Source organism: Oncorhynchus mykiss, chromosome 4 (assembly GCF_013265735.2).
Source record: "Oncorhynchus mykiss isolate Arlee chromosome 4, USDA_OmykA_1.1, whole genome shotgun sequence".
In the NCBI taxonomy this organism is placed as follows: domain Eukaryota; kingdom Metazoa; phylum Chordata; class Actinopteri; order Salmoniformes; family Salmonidae; genus Oncorhynchus; species Oncorhynchus mykiss.
In genome coordinates this window covers 18,396,450-18,414,408 of record NC_048568.1, presented here as the reverse complement: position 1 = coordinate 18,414,408, position 17,959 = coordinate 18,396,450, and the positions used below count along the sequence as shown (strand labels likewise).

General features: G+C 40.2%; 1 protein-coding gene across 1 annotated transcript; it reads right to left on the bottom strand.

The window, feature by feature from the left end:
• Positions 1–12,788: 12,788 nt before the first annotated feature.
• Positions 12,789–17,952, bottom strand: ccdc25 (coiled-coil domain containing 25). The gene is made up of 8 exons (XM_021600454.2): positions 17,759–17,952; positions 17,321–17,368; positions 17,170–17,209; positions 15,307–15,434; positions 15,085–15,188; positions 13,757–13,959; positions 13,604–13,649; positions 12,789–13,453 (listed from the first exon to the last, which is right to left on the bottom strand). Exons 1-8 carry the CDS (start codon positions 17,781–17,783, stop codon positions 13,424–13,426), a joined length of 624 nt encoding a protein of 207 aa, XP_021456129.1. The 5' UTR covers positions 17,784–17,952; the 3' UTR covers positions 12,789–13,423.
• Positions 17,953–17,959: the final 7 nt, after the last annotated feature.

Here is a 17,959-nt window from a genome sequence, read left to right as displayed (position 1 = left end):
ATTTCATGTGGTCTTTTCAAACAGCTCTTACACTACAAGGGCATTATCCTCATTTTCACAATTTCACATGCTCCATCTGGTAAACGAGCATTCAGTTGTGCAAAAAAAAAGTGTTTTATAACTTGTAAAACAGTCCGGTTGTTTCCAACTATTCCCTCTGGCTCCACACCAATCCACAGATGCAGAGCAGCCATGCCAAAAGGATGTCAGGGTGAAAGGCAGGAGATTGTGGATGAGCCAAGTGATCTTGGACAGAAGAAGGGCATCACATGGCTGGAATCTATTGTGGATTCCTGTGGCCGGGACTCACTCCTAACCCAGATGAGCACCCCTGCCATCCAAACTAAACAGTCATTATTCCAATATGCACTCATGCATAATCAGACAGGATCCTGTGGGTTGTTGCACAGCATCAAATCTCATTATTCTGGCCCGGTGGGAGAGCGATTACTATTGTCCCAAAATGTGCAAATGTGTGAATGAATGCATCCACTCACGAACCATGCGTTGACATGAGTTTATGAGCTCATTTGATCCAGAAAGACAATGTTCCAGACAAAGTCTGATAGATGACACTAACAGAGTGTCTCGTAAGAAGCCAGGCAGATCCAAGTATTTATTGAAGGAGGATGGAAAACATGAATGCCTTTGTCTCCAGTGCCATAATTGTGTTTTACTGAGGATAATTTCACTCTTGGCTCAGGAAAGCCTATTGGATGGGTCAAAGGAGCTGGAGGAATCCTTGTTGTTGTCCTGTGAGTTGAGCAGGTTGGACAGAGGCCCGTCCTGCTGGTGCACAGATTAGGGATGTCTGTGTTCTCCTGCTGGGTCTGGGTGACTCAGCCTGGGTGAAATATGCTGACGGTAAATCCACAGGGAACTCTGGGCCCTTTCAGGGATGACTCTAAAGTTATGAAACCTGATGCCTAGATAGAGTACAATGAGATGTAACCCTTTGAGAGAATCATGGGTGTTCAATTGTGAAATGGGTTATGTTTGATAGCAGCTGTGCAGGCAAAATATTTTGCAATGTATGGATAGCAAGTCAAACGCAATATCATGTAGGAACTATCTTTATGTGCAGTAAGTGAAAGCATTACCATGTTCATCTGTCAATACCACAAGGATGACGCAAGAGAAGTTTAGTCTAGTGCTGTAGGTTGGTTATCTTTGAATTAATTAGAGGCTAATTTGTTGAGTCTACACACCAAATCTGGAGTCAATCTGACTTATGGTTCATGAGAAGATATTAAGTATTTTTAGCATTAGCATATGTGCTAACAGCCATATTTGAATGCAGTCTTTTTTTTTTATCTCAAAACCATTAAAAACTGATGTAAGTACAACATCTGGATCTGATGAATGGTTCATTAGGTTCATTAGAAGATGATTGCAGATGATTTTGAGCATTAGCGTTACATATTTAATAGTTTTTTTTAACTCAGCCCTTAGCTTTTCTCAAATTAAGTAAAAACAGGCACCATGGGCCTACATTCCAAATGTGGTGTCATTTGGTCATATGGTTCATGAGAAGCTCAGCTGTGAACCCATAATTAAGATTTTAAAAAGTCCTATCATATCTGAAGTCCTATAAGGCAGATAAACCAAAAATAATCATGGGTTGGTAAAATATACTCAAGTGCTGGCACATCTAAGAGCAGAGGTTTAGTGATCCTGGTCAATAAATCTCCTAACTTCACTGACACCAAGGTGATATGTGACCCCGGGAGCAGATTCATTGTAGTGAGGGGAAAGTTGATAGGTGTCCCAGTTCAGTGACGGTAATAGTATGTAAATCTTTGTGGGCACCGTTTGTCACTGTGCAGTTTATGTATTGTTTAACCCCCCCCCCCAAAAAAAAAAAGTTTATTTTGGCATTAATACATGTCACATATCAGTTTGCAAGCAATGTAAAAATATATATACATATAATATTTTAGTTAATAAAGCCGAGTAAGTGTAGTGCAGTAAGCTGTCTGTAGCACATGTGCCTCACCCTAATAATTTGGTCCCTTTCCCCCTCAGAACTTAGCCGACTTCGTAGTGCACATGTAGCCTGTAGCCTCTTTTAGAGAAATGTAATCATTGAATATTGTAAGAGCTTTCCTTGTCTGGTTATATGCCCCCCCCCCCCCCCCCCCCCCCCTTTATTTATCCTGCAGTTCTGACTTGGTGTACAGGGAGAATACTGTAAGAACCGCCCATGTTCTGAATTCTGTAGCTGTACATTTCAAAAGTGCTGAACAAATAGTTATATTGACTACATGCATCCTAGCTCGCTCATTAATGGCTTAATCGAACTTACGGATTGCCTCTTATCTGCTTGTTGTTCCCTTATCCCATAGTTTGTACATCTCAATTGTCAGTAGAAACCACATTTGTATAAGCAAGTAGCCATATCAACTGTGTTTTTAAAAAAGGCAGTAAATGAGGCTAAATTAACTGTTTGACTGCCAGACAAGGCTCTGATAGCCAGGTGTAGTGGTGGTAAGAATTCACTCCATGGTGCTGAAAAGAAAGCTCTGCTGTTGGGACAGCTTTATGTAGGCCCTAACAGTTTGTGGGCACTGTTTGTCACCGTTATAGTGCAATGAATGTATTGTTTAGTGTTGTGTTGTATAGTGGCTTTGCTGACATGCATTAAAAAAATGGTTTGCCCCACCAAGATTTACATGCTAAAATTGCCACTGTCATCATCAAACTTAGATTATTTGAATCACCTGTGTAGCGCTAGGGCAAAAAACAAAACCTGCACCCAGGGGGGCCCCAGGACCAAGTTTTGGAAACTCTACTCTAACACGGAACCCAAACTGGCTGTGTGCGTGCGCCATCGTGCGCTATTGTGCATACATTTTTTTTTTTTTTTTAGTTTCAGTAGTTAGCTACACCCATTACATGGCAAAAAAAGCAGTGTGTAGTTTCAGTAGTTAGCTACACCCATTACATGGCAAAAAAAGTTGTTAACTACTGAAAAAACAGTAACACTTTACTTGACACCCAGCGTCATAACACGGTCAAAACACGGTCATAACTATGTCATAATATGTCATAGAAGCTGACATGATACATACAGTGCCTTGCAAAAGTATTCATCCCCTTGGCGTTTTTCCTATTTTGTTGCATTACAATCTGTAATTTAAATAGATTTTTATTTGGATTTCATGTAATGTACATACACAAAATAGTCCAAATTGGTGAAGTGAAATTGAAAAACTAGCTTGTTTAAAAAGAAATCTAAAAAATGAAAAACAGAACAGTGGTAACTGCATACAGTGGGGCAAAAAAAGTATTTAGTCAGCCACCAATTGTGCAAGTTCTCCCACTTAAAAAGATGAGAGAGGCCTGTAATTTTCATCATGGGTACACTTCAACTATGACAGTCAAAATGAGAAAAACAAATCCACAAAATCACATTGTAGGATTTTTAATGAATTTATTTGCAAATGATGGTGGAAAATAAGTATTTGGTCAATAACAAAAGTTTATCTCAATACTTTGTTATATACCCTTTGTTGGCAATGACAGAGGTCAAACATTTTCTGTAAGTCTTCACAATGTTTTCACACATTGTTGCTGGTATTTTGGCCCATTCCTCCATGCAGATCTCCTCTAGAGCAGTGATGTTTTGAGGCTGTTGCTGGGCAACACGGACTTTCAACTCCCTCCAAAGATTTCTATGGGGTTGAGTTCTGGAGACTGGCTAGGCCACTCCAGGACCTTGAAATGCTTCTTACAAAGCCACTCCTTCGTTGCCCGGGCAGGGTGTTTGGGATCATTGTCATGCTGAAAGACCCAGCCACGTTTCATCTTCAATGCCCTTGCTGATGGAAGGAGGTTTTCACTCAAAATCTCACGATACATGGCCCCATTCATTCTTTCCTTTACATGGATCAGTTGTCCTGGTCCCTTTGCAGAACAACAGCCCCAAAGCATGATGTTTCCACCCCCATGCTTCACAGTAGGTATGGTGTTCTTTGGATGCAACTCAGCATTTTTTGTCCTCCAAACACGACGAGTTGAGTTTTTAGCAAAAAGTTATATTTTGGTTTCATCTGACCATATGATATTCCGCCAATCTTCTTCTGGATCATCCAAATGCTCTCTAGCAAACTTCAGATGGGCCTGGACATGTACTGGCTTAAGCAGGGGGACATGTCTGGCACTGCAGGATTTGAGTCCTTGGCGGCATAGTGTGTTACTGATGATAGGCTTTGTTACTTTGGTCCCAGCTCTCTGCAGGTCATTCTCTAGGTCCCCCCGAGTGGTTCTGGGATTTTTGCTCACCGTTCTTGTGATCATTTTGACCCCACGGGGTGAGATCTTGCGTGGAGCCCCAGATCGAGGGAGATTATCAGTGGTCTTGTATGTCTTCCATTTCCTAATAATTGCTCCCACAGTTGATTTCTTCAAACCAAGCTGCTTACCTATTGCAGATTCAGTCTTCCCAGCCTGGTGCAGGTCTACAATTTTGTTTCTGGTGTCCTTTGATAGCTCTTTGGTATTGGCCATAGTGGAGTTTGGAGTGTGACTGTTTGAGGTTGTGGACAGGTTGTGTTTTTTATACTGATAACAAGTTCAAACAGGTGCCATTAATACAGGTAACGAGTGGAGGACAGAGGAGCCTCTTAAAGAAGAAGTTACAGGTCTGTGAGAGCCAGAAATCTTGCTTGTTCGTAGGTGACCAAATACTTATTTTCCACCATAATTTGCAAATAAATTCATTAAAATTCCTACAATGTCATTTTCTGGATTTTTTTTTTCATTTTGTCTGTCATAGTTGAAGTGTACCTATGATGAAAATTACAGGCCTCTCTCATCTTTTTAAGTGGGAGAACTTGCACAATTGGTGGCTGACTAAATACTTTTTTGCCCCACTGTATGTATTCACCCCCTTTGCTATGAAGCCCCTAAATAAGATTTGGTGCAACCAATTACCTTCAGAAGTCACATAATTAGTTAAATAAAGTCCACCTGTGTGCAATCTATGTGTCACATGATCTCAGTACATATACCTGTTCTGAAAGGCCCCATAGTGTGCAACACCACTAAGCAAGGGGCACCACCAAGCAAGCAGCACCATGAAGACCAAGGAGCTCTCCAAACAGATCAGGGACAAAGTTGTGGAGAAGTACAGATCAGGGTTGAGTTATAAAAAAATATCAGAAACTTTGAACATCCCACAGAGCACCTTTAAATCCATTATTAAAAAATTGAAAGAATATGGCACCATAAAAGTACCTGTCAAGAGATGGCCGCCCAGCAAAACTCATTGCAAGGAGGGCATTAATCAGAGAGGCAACAAAGAGACCAAAGATAACCCTGAAGGAGCTGCAAAGCTCCACAGCGGAGATTGGAGAATCTGTCCATAGAACCACTTTGAGCCGTACACTCCACAGAGCTGGGCTTTACAGAAGAGTGTCCAGAAAAAAGCCATTGCTTAAGAGAAAAAAATAAGCAAAAACGTTTAGTGATTGCCAAAAGGCATATGGGAGACTGGAAGAAGAAGAAGGTACTCTATGGAAGAAGGTCCTCTGGTCAGATGAGACTAAAATTGAGCTTTTTGGCCATCGAGGAAAATGCTATGTCTGGCGCAAACCTAACACCTCTCATCACCTCTCAGAACCCCATCACCACAGTGAAGCATGGTGGTGGCAGCATCATGTTGTGGGGATGTTTTTCAGGGACTGGGAAACTGGTCAGAATTAACGGAATGATGGATGGCGTTAAATATAGGGAAATTCTTGAGGGAAACCTGTTTCAGTCTTCCAGAGATTTGAGACTGGGACGGAGGTGGACCGTCCAGCAGGACAATGACGCTAAGCATACTGCTAAAGCAACACTTGAGTGATTTAAGGAGAAACATTTAAATGTCTTGGAATGGCCTAGTAAAAGCCCAGACCTCATTCCAGTTCAGAATCTGTGGTATGACTTAAAGATCGCTGTACACCAGGGGAACCCATCCAACTTGAAGGCGCTAGAGCAGTTTTGCCTTGAAGAATGGACAAAAATCCCAGTGACTAGATGTGCCAGGCTTATAGAGACATACCCCAAGAGACTTACAGCTGTAATTGCTGCAAAAGGTGTCTCTACAACGTAAAGACTTTGGGGGGTGAATAGTTATGCACTCTCAAGTTTTCCGTTTTTTTTGTCTTATTTCTTGTTTGTTTCACATGAAAAAAGATTTTGCATCTTCAAAGTGGTAGGCATGTTGTGTAAATCAAATGATACAACCCCCCAAAAAATCTATTTTAATTCCAGGTTGTAAGACAACAAAATAAGAAAAATGTCAAGGGGGGTGAATACTTTTGCAAGACACTGTATATTTAGACCTGTTGTGACATATATTGCATTATGTTATGGCTGGTTATGACACCTACATAAGAGTGTCAAAACCCACAAAACCTACCACGGATGGTAGATATTTTATGGCTGGTTATGACACCTACATAAGAGTGTAAAAACCCACACAACCTACCACACAAGGGAAAACATTCCATTAATTTATCATTTTTTTGCGCACAAATTGATGTCAGGCATGCACATACCCCAATTCTCTGTTGCTGATGACTGTGATGAATGCAGGAGCAGATTTCAGGAGGTATAAGAACCCACAACCATGGTGTTGCAAGCATCGTGCTCTTACCAAGCGATCTACAAGGGACATTGGAAGCAGGATCGACCCTCACTGACTATCACCTAGTACGGGCTCCGTTCCTGCAGTGATCAGCAGGTGGAGCTAGTAACTCATTATTCATGTTCTTAGATATGACAATATTTCTATAGCATTAATGACATTCTTCCATCAATGTGTAACCGTAACAGATTATGACTGACGATTAATGAAATTGTCTCCCTTAATTGTATATACACTACCGTTCAAAAGTTTGGGGTCACTTAGAAATACAACGAGTTTCAGAAGAAGTTCTTTGTTTCTGGACATTTTGAGCCTGTAAACAACCCCACAAATGCTGATGTTCCAGATACTCAACTAGTCTAAAGAAGGCTAGTTTTATTGCTTCTTTAATCAGAACAACAGTTTTCAGCTGTGCTAACATAATTTTAAAAGTTTTCTAATGATCAATTAGCCTTTTCAAATTATACACTTGGATTAGCTAACACAACGTGCCATTGGAACACAGGAGTGATGGTTGATGATAATGGGCCTCTGTACACCTATGTAGATATTCGATTAAAAATATGCCATTTCCAGCTACAATAGTCATTTACAACATTAGCCATGTCTACACTCTATTTCTGATCAATTTTATGTTATTTTAATGGACAGAAAAGGAGCTTTTCTTTAAAAAAACAAGAACATTTCTAAGTGACTCCAAACTTTTGAACAGTAGTGTATATTGTCCAATGTATAATAATGAATATGTGATTATTATTTATTTATTTACTTGGGGCAGAGGATGGTGGTCCACATGTATCTGATGCCCATCTTAACATTTATTTTGAAAGAATGACCTGTCAAAATTCCAGGCACATCTCCCATCCATTGTTTTTTTTAATATTGTTTTCCCCCCCGTTGTGTTGCTGATGTATGCACCTTCATCATTCAGTAGACCTATTGGCAGTTTCATAAAATACTTTAGGCCAGATTATGAACGGACTATTAATTGTAGGTCTGCCTACCTCTGGAGGGGATGCGGTGGGTGGGAATGGAAATAGTCTTGTTGATGTTAGACTGCATATGTCTGTGTGTGTATCTTGTTTGTTTAATTTGGTCTCATCTGAATAAAGAAAGAAATGATATATATATAAAAAGAGAAGCACAGTCCATGTTGTTGTATAGAGTGCTCTCTATCAACCCCATGTGCAAGCCATGTTTCCTTACATCAGAAGGAGGCCTTTCCAAAGACAGCACCCCGACTCTGCATTTTACGGCCTTGTTTGCTTTTGTTGGAGGCTTCAGCTGGTCAGGCTGGACACGGGGACCACAGCAGAGCAGGTGGGTCTGTTGGTCGGAGGGTCGGCAGTACATCTTAGTCTGCCCTCCAGAGCCAGACCCTCCATAAGTGGCGGTGTGTGGTCCCCCTGCCTCTGTCAGCCACAGGCAGATGTTATTATAACCAGCACAGGGGTAAAGCATAGCTGAAAGAAGCCACAGTTAGGGAAACTTTCCTCCTCTCTCTCTAAACAGGAAATTACAGGACTGTCTAGCTATAGATGACAATACATCCATAAAGCAGACATTTTTAGAGTAGGAGTTACAATGGGCCACAAGTTGGGGGCACCATCGTTAGACTAGGTGGTACCCCACTGTGGTAAAGCAGTATACATGTCTGATACATGTTGTACTGCAGGGAAAGGGAGATACCTAGTCGTAACTGCCTTGCTCAAGGGCAGAGCGACAGATTTTTTCCACCTAGCCGTCTCTGGGATTCCAACCATCTTTTGGTTACTGGCCCAACACTCTTAACCACTAGGCTACCTGCCACCCTGAATGGGCTGGTTTCCTGGACCCAGAATAAGAGAATCCCCATTGAAAATGCTATTTCTGTCCATGAACAGGGTTAATCTGGGTCCGGGAAACCACCAGCCCTAAATCTCAGCCATAAAGCACATAAGCATCTGGCTCAATAGTGTACTGCACCGAAGCAAATTAACAACAATTTGCTCCCACGCTCTCTCTAGTCATTTCCACTCTCCACCCCACTGCTGCACTGTGCTTGGGTTCTGTGAGAATTGGGCTGGAATGAAGCTGAAGCTGAAGCTCTGGCAGGGTCATGGGCTACTGGAGGAGATGATTGCATATTTCCAATAAACACATAAACATGCCTTCTCCACGTGGAGAGAAGAGGACCATCAGAGGTGGCAGCATTAAGAGGTCATTCTTTCCACAGGACCTTACGTCCTGCCAGCATGGCTGACGCCCTCCTCTGCAGAATAACTCCTTTCTCAGGCTTCCATTACTGCGTGTGCCATCTCTATGTTGTGTAGGCCAGCTCTTCTGAAATGTACCCTCTTAAATCTACTGTGGGAGAAACAGTCAATTCAGAGCTGTAAAAGCTTTGTAAGAGATTAAACGGGGCTACCTTCAGGTTTCTGAAGCAAAGGTACTGAGCACCGAGTTCAAAGTTATGGGAAACATAGGGCTTTTTGGCAGGATATTCGCTTGTAAATATGAAATTAAACTATTGTGACAGAGCTGGAAATGATCCCTAGTAGAGGCCTGTCCGTATTTGTCCTGGTTCAGTGCTTTACTTTTAGAATGTCACTGCCAAACTATTATTTTGTGTGATTTGGGTAACCGTTGCATCCCGCTGCAAATTACATACAGCCCACCAAAAAAAACGTTTTATTTTCCACAATATACAGGCTCCTGACAACAGCTAATTAGCCACCAAAATTCCTGGTTTTGTCCCCCCCCAAAAAAACATTTTAAAGTTACAATATATTTTTAAAAATGTACATATTAATTTATGCCAAAACAAGACAAAGGTGTAAAAATTGTGACGCTGAAAACATAGGCATATAGCTTTGTCTCTGTGAGATCATATTGAAGAAACACTTCGAAAGAAACAAATCTGTAGTCGACATCAAGTTTGATTATAGATCAAATCAATCAATGAATGACAAATTATACCATTTACCATGTCAGAGTGACCAACTCTAGCGTGATATTTAGTAAATGTGAACCTCCGGAAATAAAGCAATAACCTGCCATCTAGTGGTCTTAAAGAAAATGGAATCTCAAAATGTGAAATAAAGCAACAGCAACTATTTTTCAGACTTAGTACAAAGTACATGTTGCTACAATGGGTGTAGCATAAGTTCTTGACTCTGCACTCATAGCTGTAAATCTATGTAGATCTCATTATAAAAAGAACTGGGACGTCTTCTCAGTCCTGGAACTGACTCATACAACAGGACTAATAAAACGAGACAAGAATTACAAATTCTGGCTGAACTCTTAATGACTCTCTTGCAAAGGAACAACTGAACTGCCACAGCGGTACCTCTCAAGAAGTACATCTCTTTAGAACAATACAATGCAGGCTACTTCTAATCAACACTGAAACACGACAGATTCAAAGGAAATCTCTAGCCACCTTAATAATTGGATGTAATAAATTGATCACTAGCCACTTTAAACAATGACACTTTATTTAATGTTTACATACCCTACATTACTCATCTCATATGAATATACTGTACTCTATACCATCTACTGCATCTTGCCTATGCCGTTCGGCCATCGCTCATCCATTATTTTTTATGTGAAATTGTTAGATTAATTGTTAGATATTACTGCATGGTCGGAACTAGAAGCACAAGCATTTCGCTACACTCGCATTAACATCTGCTAAACATGTGTATGTGACAAATAAAATTGGATTTGATTCCCGTGTAGGCCTGTTGTGATAAGAGCAATTTAAACACACATCCAACTGTTAGGTCAGCTATAACTTCAATATCATGCCTTTCTCCAACAGTTCATGTCTTGAAAATATTTTAAATAAATGCCTCAACCATGAAATAACTGTCATTAAAAAATGGATTGAAGGTGTTACCAATATTCCAGTCAGATTTAAATTATACTTGCATGTGACAAATATGCATATTCACAGTTAGTTGATGAACACACAGGGTCCTGTAGTTACATACAGTTGAAGTCAGAAGTTTATACACCTTAGCCAAATACATTTAAACTCAGTTTTTCACAATTCCTGACATTTAATCAGAGTAAAAAAGTCCCTGTCTTAGGTCAGTTAGGATCACCACTTTATTTTAAGAATGTGAAAATGTCAGAATAATATTAGTGAGAATAATTCATTTAGGCTTTTATTTCTTTCATCACATTCCCAGTGGGTCAGAAGTTTACATACATTCAATTAGTATTTGGTAGCATTGCCTTTAAATTGTTAACTTGGGTAAAACATTTCAGGTAGCCTTCCACAAGCTTCTCACAATAAGTTGGGTGAATTTTGGCCCATTCCTCCTGACAGAGCTGGTGTAACTGAGTCAGGTTTGAAGGCTTCCTTGCTCGCACACGCTTTTTCAGTTCTGCCAACAAATGTTCTATAGGACTGATGTCAGGGCTTGTGATGGCCACTCCAATACCTTGACTTTGTTGTCCATAAGCCATTTTGCCAGAACTTTGGAAGTATGCTTGGGGTCATTGTCCATTTGGAAGATCCATTTGCGACCAAGTTTTAACTTCCCGACTGATGTCTTGAGATGTTGCTTCAATGTATCCACATAATTTTCCTTCTCATGGTGCCATCTATTCTGTGAAGTGCACTAGTCGCTCCTGCAGCAATGCACCCCCACAATATGATGCTGCCACCCCCGTGCTTCACGGTTGGGATGTTCTTCGGCTTGCAAGCCTCCCCCTTTTTCCTCCAAACAAAACGATGATCATTATGGCCAAACAATTCTATTTTTGTTTCATCAGACCAGAGGACATTTCTCTAAAAAGTATGATCTTCGTCCCCATGTGCAGTTGCAAACCTTAGTCTGGCTTTTTATTGGCGGTTTTGGAGCAGTGGGTTCTTCCTTGCTGAGCGGCCTTTCTGGTTATGTCGATATAGGACTCGTTTTACTCTGGATATAGATACTTTTGTACCTGTTTCCTCCAGCATCTTCACAAGGTCCTTTTCTGTTGTTCTGGGATTGATTTGCACTTTTCGCACCAAAGTATGTTCATCTCTAGGAGACAGAACGTGTCTCCTTCCTGAGCGGTATGATGGCTGCGTGGTCCCATGGTGTTTATACTTGCGTACTATTGTTTGTACAGATGAATGTGGTACCTTCAGGCGTTTGGAGATTGCTCCCATGGATGAACCAGACTTGTGGTCTACAATTATTTTTCTGAGGTCTTGGCTGATTTCTTTTGATTTTCCCATGATGTCAAGCAAAGAGGCACAGGGTTTGAAGGTAGGCCTTGAAATACATCCACAGATACCTCCAATTGACTCACATGATGTCAATTAGCCTATCAGAAGCTTCTAAAGCCATGACATAATTTTCTGGAATATTCCAAGCTGTTAAAGGCGGTCAATTTATTGTATGTAAACTTCTGACCCACTGGAATTGTGATACAGTGAATTATAAGTGAAATAATCTGTCTGTAAACAATTGTTGGAAAAATTAATTGTGTCATGCACAAAGTAGATGTCCTAACCGACTTGCCAAAACCATAGTTTGTTAACAAGAAATTTGTAGAGTGGTTGAAAAACGAGTTTTAATGACTCCAGCCTAAGTGTATGTAAACTTCCGACTTCAACTGTATGCCATCCTGTCACTGAGAATAACCCACTTGTATTCATGTAGTGGGAAGCAAATCACATGCAGAGTGAAACAAAGGCCTTTTCTTCTGCTTTTCAGTTGTTTGGAGTGAAAATGTTTATGCAGATGTGAAATGAAATGTAAGTCTTCTTGGAGAATTAATTTGGACGCGCTCCTCATACCTTAACCTGCTCCACGCGTTTCAGTCTGTGTGATGTGGACCAGAGGTCAGCCACAGCTGCTTTCCATTCATACATACACAGCATTGAGAAATGAAGAGATGTCGTGCTTTATACTGAAAATCCAGCATGTTAAATCCTAGCTCTGATCATGACCCAGGAAAGAGAAACCTGATCCGTTACCCTGACAAAAAGCACTTGGAATAGGTAGGGGAGAGACTGGTACCCATATGACTAATAAAGGACCAAGTAGCTCAAACCATTCAAATGTCTCACTCTTCATTAGCAAAGCTACTTCAACATGTTTTCGAAATAATGACCTGGGCAATTACTCTACCTTCTGGGCAGTTCAATTTAAAACAAAAATGGAACTTTGCATGGATAAACAAGGGGAATTTTATTAATAACGTCAGCGCTCTTTCGGCTATTACAAAGAAACATTCAAGATAAAAACTTATTTTGCATGGCCTCATGGGGACACATTTACTAGACTCCAGTCTCTGGACAGGACAAAGTCTGCACCATCGGCCAGGTAAATTATAATAGATGTAAAGTACATATTCATTTCACCCATAGCTAGACATACTGGTCAGGAGATCATATATTCATTCATTTCATTAGGTCAACATGCACCAATACTGAATTAGATCATAGAGCGTGTAAGGAATAGCAGTCCCAAGACTAAATCCTTGACAGCACTTGTCTAAAGATATCTGGAATTGCCGTTACCCTCGTCAGTCAAGCAGAGGATGTAAAAGTACAAGATACCAATGATGTTTGAATTTTTCCTTTGAAATTCAAGAAGCGTAGGGAAAACAAGCAGTTCACTATGGTCCTGAAATTGTGCATAATTGGCACGAGTACTGTTCCAAAAATACAGTAGCAAGTTTATCGATCTATACACACAATGTCAAAGCACTGTCCGGTATAACAGTGTGTATAACAGTGCAATCCAACAATGTTAAATTTCAGGGGATGGTGTCTCTCCGATGTCCCAGATTCTCTTTTTACATGAAGTCATCCGAATCATTTCCATCCTGAAAAAGACTCCATTATCCGTTTCTGACATACTGAATGGTCGTATTGCAACAACAGTCATATAAACGATTAACAGGCCAGTCTATTTCTGAAAGAAACAGATAACTCAGATTATAACTCGGATGTTCGGATTTTGTTAATCAACTCACCTCATTTGTTGTCATATTGTCACTCGTCATCAGCGAAGAATAACTTCTGTTTAGGAACAATTACAGTGTAAGTTCATATCATTCACAGAAGTGACACGTGGTGTTTTGGGATGCCAGTCGAACATAGATGATGTAGCTAGGGAGATAACTTACTTGAGCTCCTCCAGCTCTCTTTTCTTTTTTATGTCATCTTTCTCTTTCTTTTTCAGATCTTGTATCTGGGCCTTCTTCTCGTTTCTCTCCTCCCTGTCTCGAGACTCTTTCTCTGCTGCTAAATCAGGGTATCGCTCGTCCTTTGTTTTCTCCACCCTGTTCACTATCTCATTGACCTTTTTCTCTACTGCCACGACCTTCACCTACAAAACAGTTGACAAAACAGGTCTAAATGATCGTTTTATAGAAATGACCAAAACCTCACAATACGGTGCAGTGTTGGATTTGGCTGCTCTGCTAAAACCATTGACAACTACATGCCGTTTTCAAAGGATTGTTAAATAAATGTTATAACCATTTGGTTTTAATGTCATCACCTCTTGAAGAGCATAGTCAGAACTACACATGTCCAATTATTCCACATTTAGCTTTATAATTAGACGTATACAGCATGTAACTGCATCCCTTTCATGATCAGTAAACATAAATTGACAATATATTTTTAGATATGCGAGGGTAGTCTATCCATTTGGCATGTAGCTAGCTACAACATGTTTCATTTAGCTTGCTTCATCAGAGATTAGGCTTTTGGAAAGAGCTTGACATCGGCAAATCCTCGTCCTGGTAAAGTTCTGTCGGACTACTGTCATCAGCACTGAAAGTTAGCTTGTTAACTAGCCATATTGACGTGATCTGTTATTAGCTAGCAAGCCAATTTGACATGGTCCATCAATCGATGTAGCCAATCATGTCTGTCAGCAGCAATTGTGATTTAACCCTCTTTAAAACAATGTTGAAGAGAATAATTTGTATGTGTCCTGCCGCTTGACAGGCAGAGCACACAAATGAACCTAAACCACACATACTTGTCAGGTATAGTTCACTTTAATCCAATTAATGGAGGATAACATTGAGAGACATCGTGAGTCTACCCTCAGGTATCTGAAATTACATGATCAATTGATGTTTACTGATCATGAAATCATGCAGTTACTTGCTGTATAACTCTGATGACAGAGCTAAATGTGGAATAATTGGACATTTGTAGGTCTGACAATGCTCTTCAAGAGGTGATGATATTAAAACCAAATAGTTCACATTTATTTAACAATCCCTTGAAAACGACACGCAGTTATCAATGGTGTTAGCAGAGCTGAGGGTCTCCTTGCAACCCAGCAGGCAAATCCAACGCTCTGCACCTTATTGTGACGTTTTATTGATAACAACCTATAGAAACAAAGAACATATGAACAATACAAGATGAGACACATATAAAAGTGACAGATCTGAAAGTAACACAGATTAATTTTGCCAGAAAGATCACTGACCTCCTTGTGTCGATGGAAACCTATTTGGCCTACATCCATGTCTCCTGTTTTCTTTAGGTTAGCCCATGGTGTGTAGACAACATTGATGTTGTTCATTTTACAACCTGTTAAAGAGTAATTAAGAGTTAAAAGGCTATCACCAAGTTTCCTGGAAATACTTGTGATATTGTATTAACTACTCTGTTATTTGTATCAAACTCACCAGGAAACTCAATGTATTACCTTGGATGCTGTTGTTTTTCACAAGCTGTGCACAGTCAATCAAGACTTCCTTGGGAATATCCTCTATTGTCAGTCCCTTAGGCATTCGCAGGTACACATGGGCAGAGGAGAGTTTATCCACATGAAACCTGTGGACACAATTATGATATAATTATTATAACAGCCTTAAGGCACACATACTAAAATAATCAATGCCATACAGTACCAGTCAAAAGTGTGGACACACCTACTCATTCAAGAGTTTCTTTATTTTTTAAACTTTTTTCTACATTGTAGAATAATAGTGAAGACATCAAAACTATGAAATAACACATATGGAATCATGTAGTAACCAAAAAAGTGTGAAACAAATCAAAATAATTGTTCAATTTGAAATTCTTCAAAGTAGCCACCCTTTGCCTTGATGACAGCTTTGCACACTCTTGGCATTCTCTTAACCAGCTTCATGAGGTAGTCATCTGGAATGCATTTGACTTAACAAGTGTGCCTTGTTGAAAGTTAATATGTGGAATTTAATTCCTTCTTAATGCGTCTGAGCCAATCAGTTGTGTTGTGACAAGGTAGGGGAGGTATACAGAAGATAGCCCTATTTGGTAAAAGACCAAGTCCATATCATGGCAAGAACTGCTCAAATAAGCAAAGAGAAACGACGGTACATCATTACTTTAAGACAAGAAGGTTAGTCAATACGGAACATTTCAAGAACTTTGAAAGTTTCTTCAAGTGCAGTTGCATTAACCATCAAGTGCTATGATGAAACTGGCCCTCATGAGGACCGCCACAGGAAAGGCAGACCCAAAGTTACCTCTGCTGCAGAGGATACGTTCATTTGAGTTACCAGCCTCAGTCATTGCAGCCCAAATAAATGCTTCACAGAGTTCAAGTAACAGCACATCTCAACATCAACTGTTCAGAGGGGACTGTGTGAATCAGGCCTTCGTGGTCAAATTGCTGCCAAGAAACCACTACTAAAGGACACCAATAATAAGAAGAGACTTGCTTGAGCCAAGAAACGAGCAATGGACATTAGACCTGTGGAAACTTGTATTTTGGTCTGATGAGTCCAAATTTGAGATTTTTGGTTCCAACTGCCGTGTCTTTGTGAGAAGCAGATTAGGTGAACGGAAGATCTCCACATGGAGCATGGAGGAGGAGGTGGTGCTTTGCTGGTGAAACTGTCAATGATTTATTTACAATTCAAGGCACACTTAACCAGCATGGCTACCACAGCATTCTGGAGCAGAATGGAAAATGACCCAACACACCTCCAGGCTGTGTAAGGGCTATTTGACCAAGTAGGAGAGTGTTGGAGTGCTGCATCAGATGACCCGGCCTCCACAATCACCCGACCTCAACCCAATTGAGATGGTTTGGGGTGAGTTGGACCACAGCGTGAAGGAAAGCAGCCAACAAGTGCTCAGCATGTGGGAACTCCTTCAAGACTTTTGGATGGAAAAGCATTCCAGGTGAAGCTGGTTGAGAGAATGCCAAGAGTGTCCAAAGCAGTCATCAAGGGAAAGGGTGGCTACTTTTTTGGTTACTACATGATTCCATGTGTGTTATTTCATAGTTTATGTCTTCACTATTCTTCTACAATGTAGAAAATAGTTTAAAATATATATATATATTTTAATAGAATGAGTAGATGGGTCCAAACGTTTCACTGGTACTGTACATACTACCACAGCCCTATTAGCTGATATAGGACTACTGTACCTTTGCTTAGCTCTAGGTGCCACCATGTGGATATTTTTCAACACTGCATAGAGTAATGTATCAGACAAATGTTCAGACTCAATGGTCAAATCCCAATAAGAGGCTCATGGTTTCAGTTATAAGCAGAGAGATATATGAGTTTCTCACCAAATGTCTTCAGGCCATCCATATTTGATGAGATCTTCATCTAATTGTGAGAAAGAAGCAGACAGTTAGCTGAGTAGGCATCTTTAATGCCGCTGACAACATGAATCATGGTTTGTTAGAAAACAACACTTTAAAATGACCAGCTACCTACTTTCATATTTGTCTTTCCCCATGTAGATAGTGTAGGGAGGTGTAACAACTGTACAATAAAAAAAAAATAAAAAAAAGCAAATGTTAGTTTTAGTTAGCTATATCAACAAGGCTTTGGGGCTAATAAAACACGAATAATATGACAATTTGCCTAGCTACACATTCCTGTCCATTCTCAGAACAGGACAATAACTCTGCCATCATCCACTCCACATGATTATTATTCCTAATTAAATGCCTAGCTTCATCTGCTGACCTGAATATGTCAACAAACATCCATGACGAATGACAACTCATGATTATATTTGTCAAGAAAGCTTTCTAGCTAGAAATCAAACGTAGCTATCTAACAAAATGATTCAAGAATATTCTCTAGGCTAGCTAGTTCAGTGCTAACTATGGGCGGGATAGCCAGCTAAAGAAAAGCTCACTTACTCACCGGCACTTGTGAAGTAAAACACCATCTTGCATAAATCGAAGAAACTGTTTTAAACTTTAGAAACAAAATAGGAATGGAGTACTTTACACACTTTCCAAATAACTAAATGTCCCTCATAACGAGATGATAACTGTGCTGACAGTCAATTTCGCATGGAAAGTTGACCCGGAAGTTGGCGGCGGTCACAAACCAACTATTTCC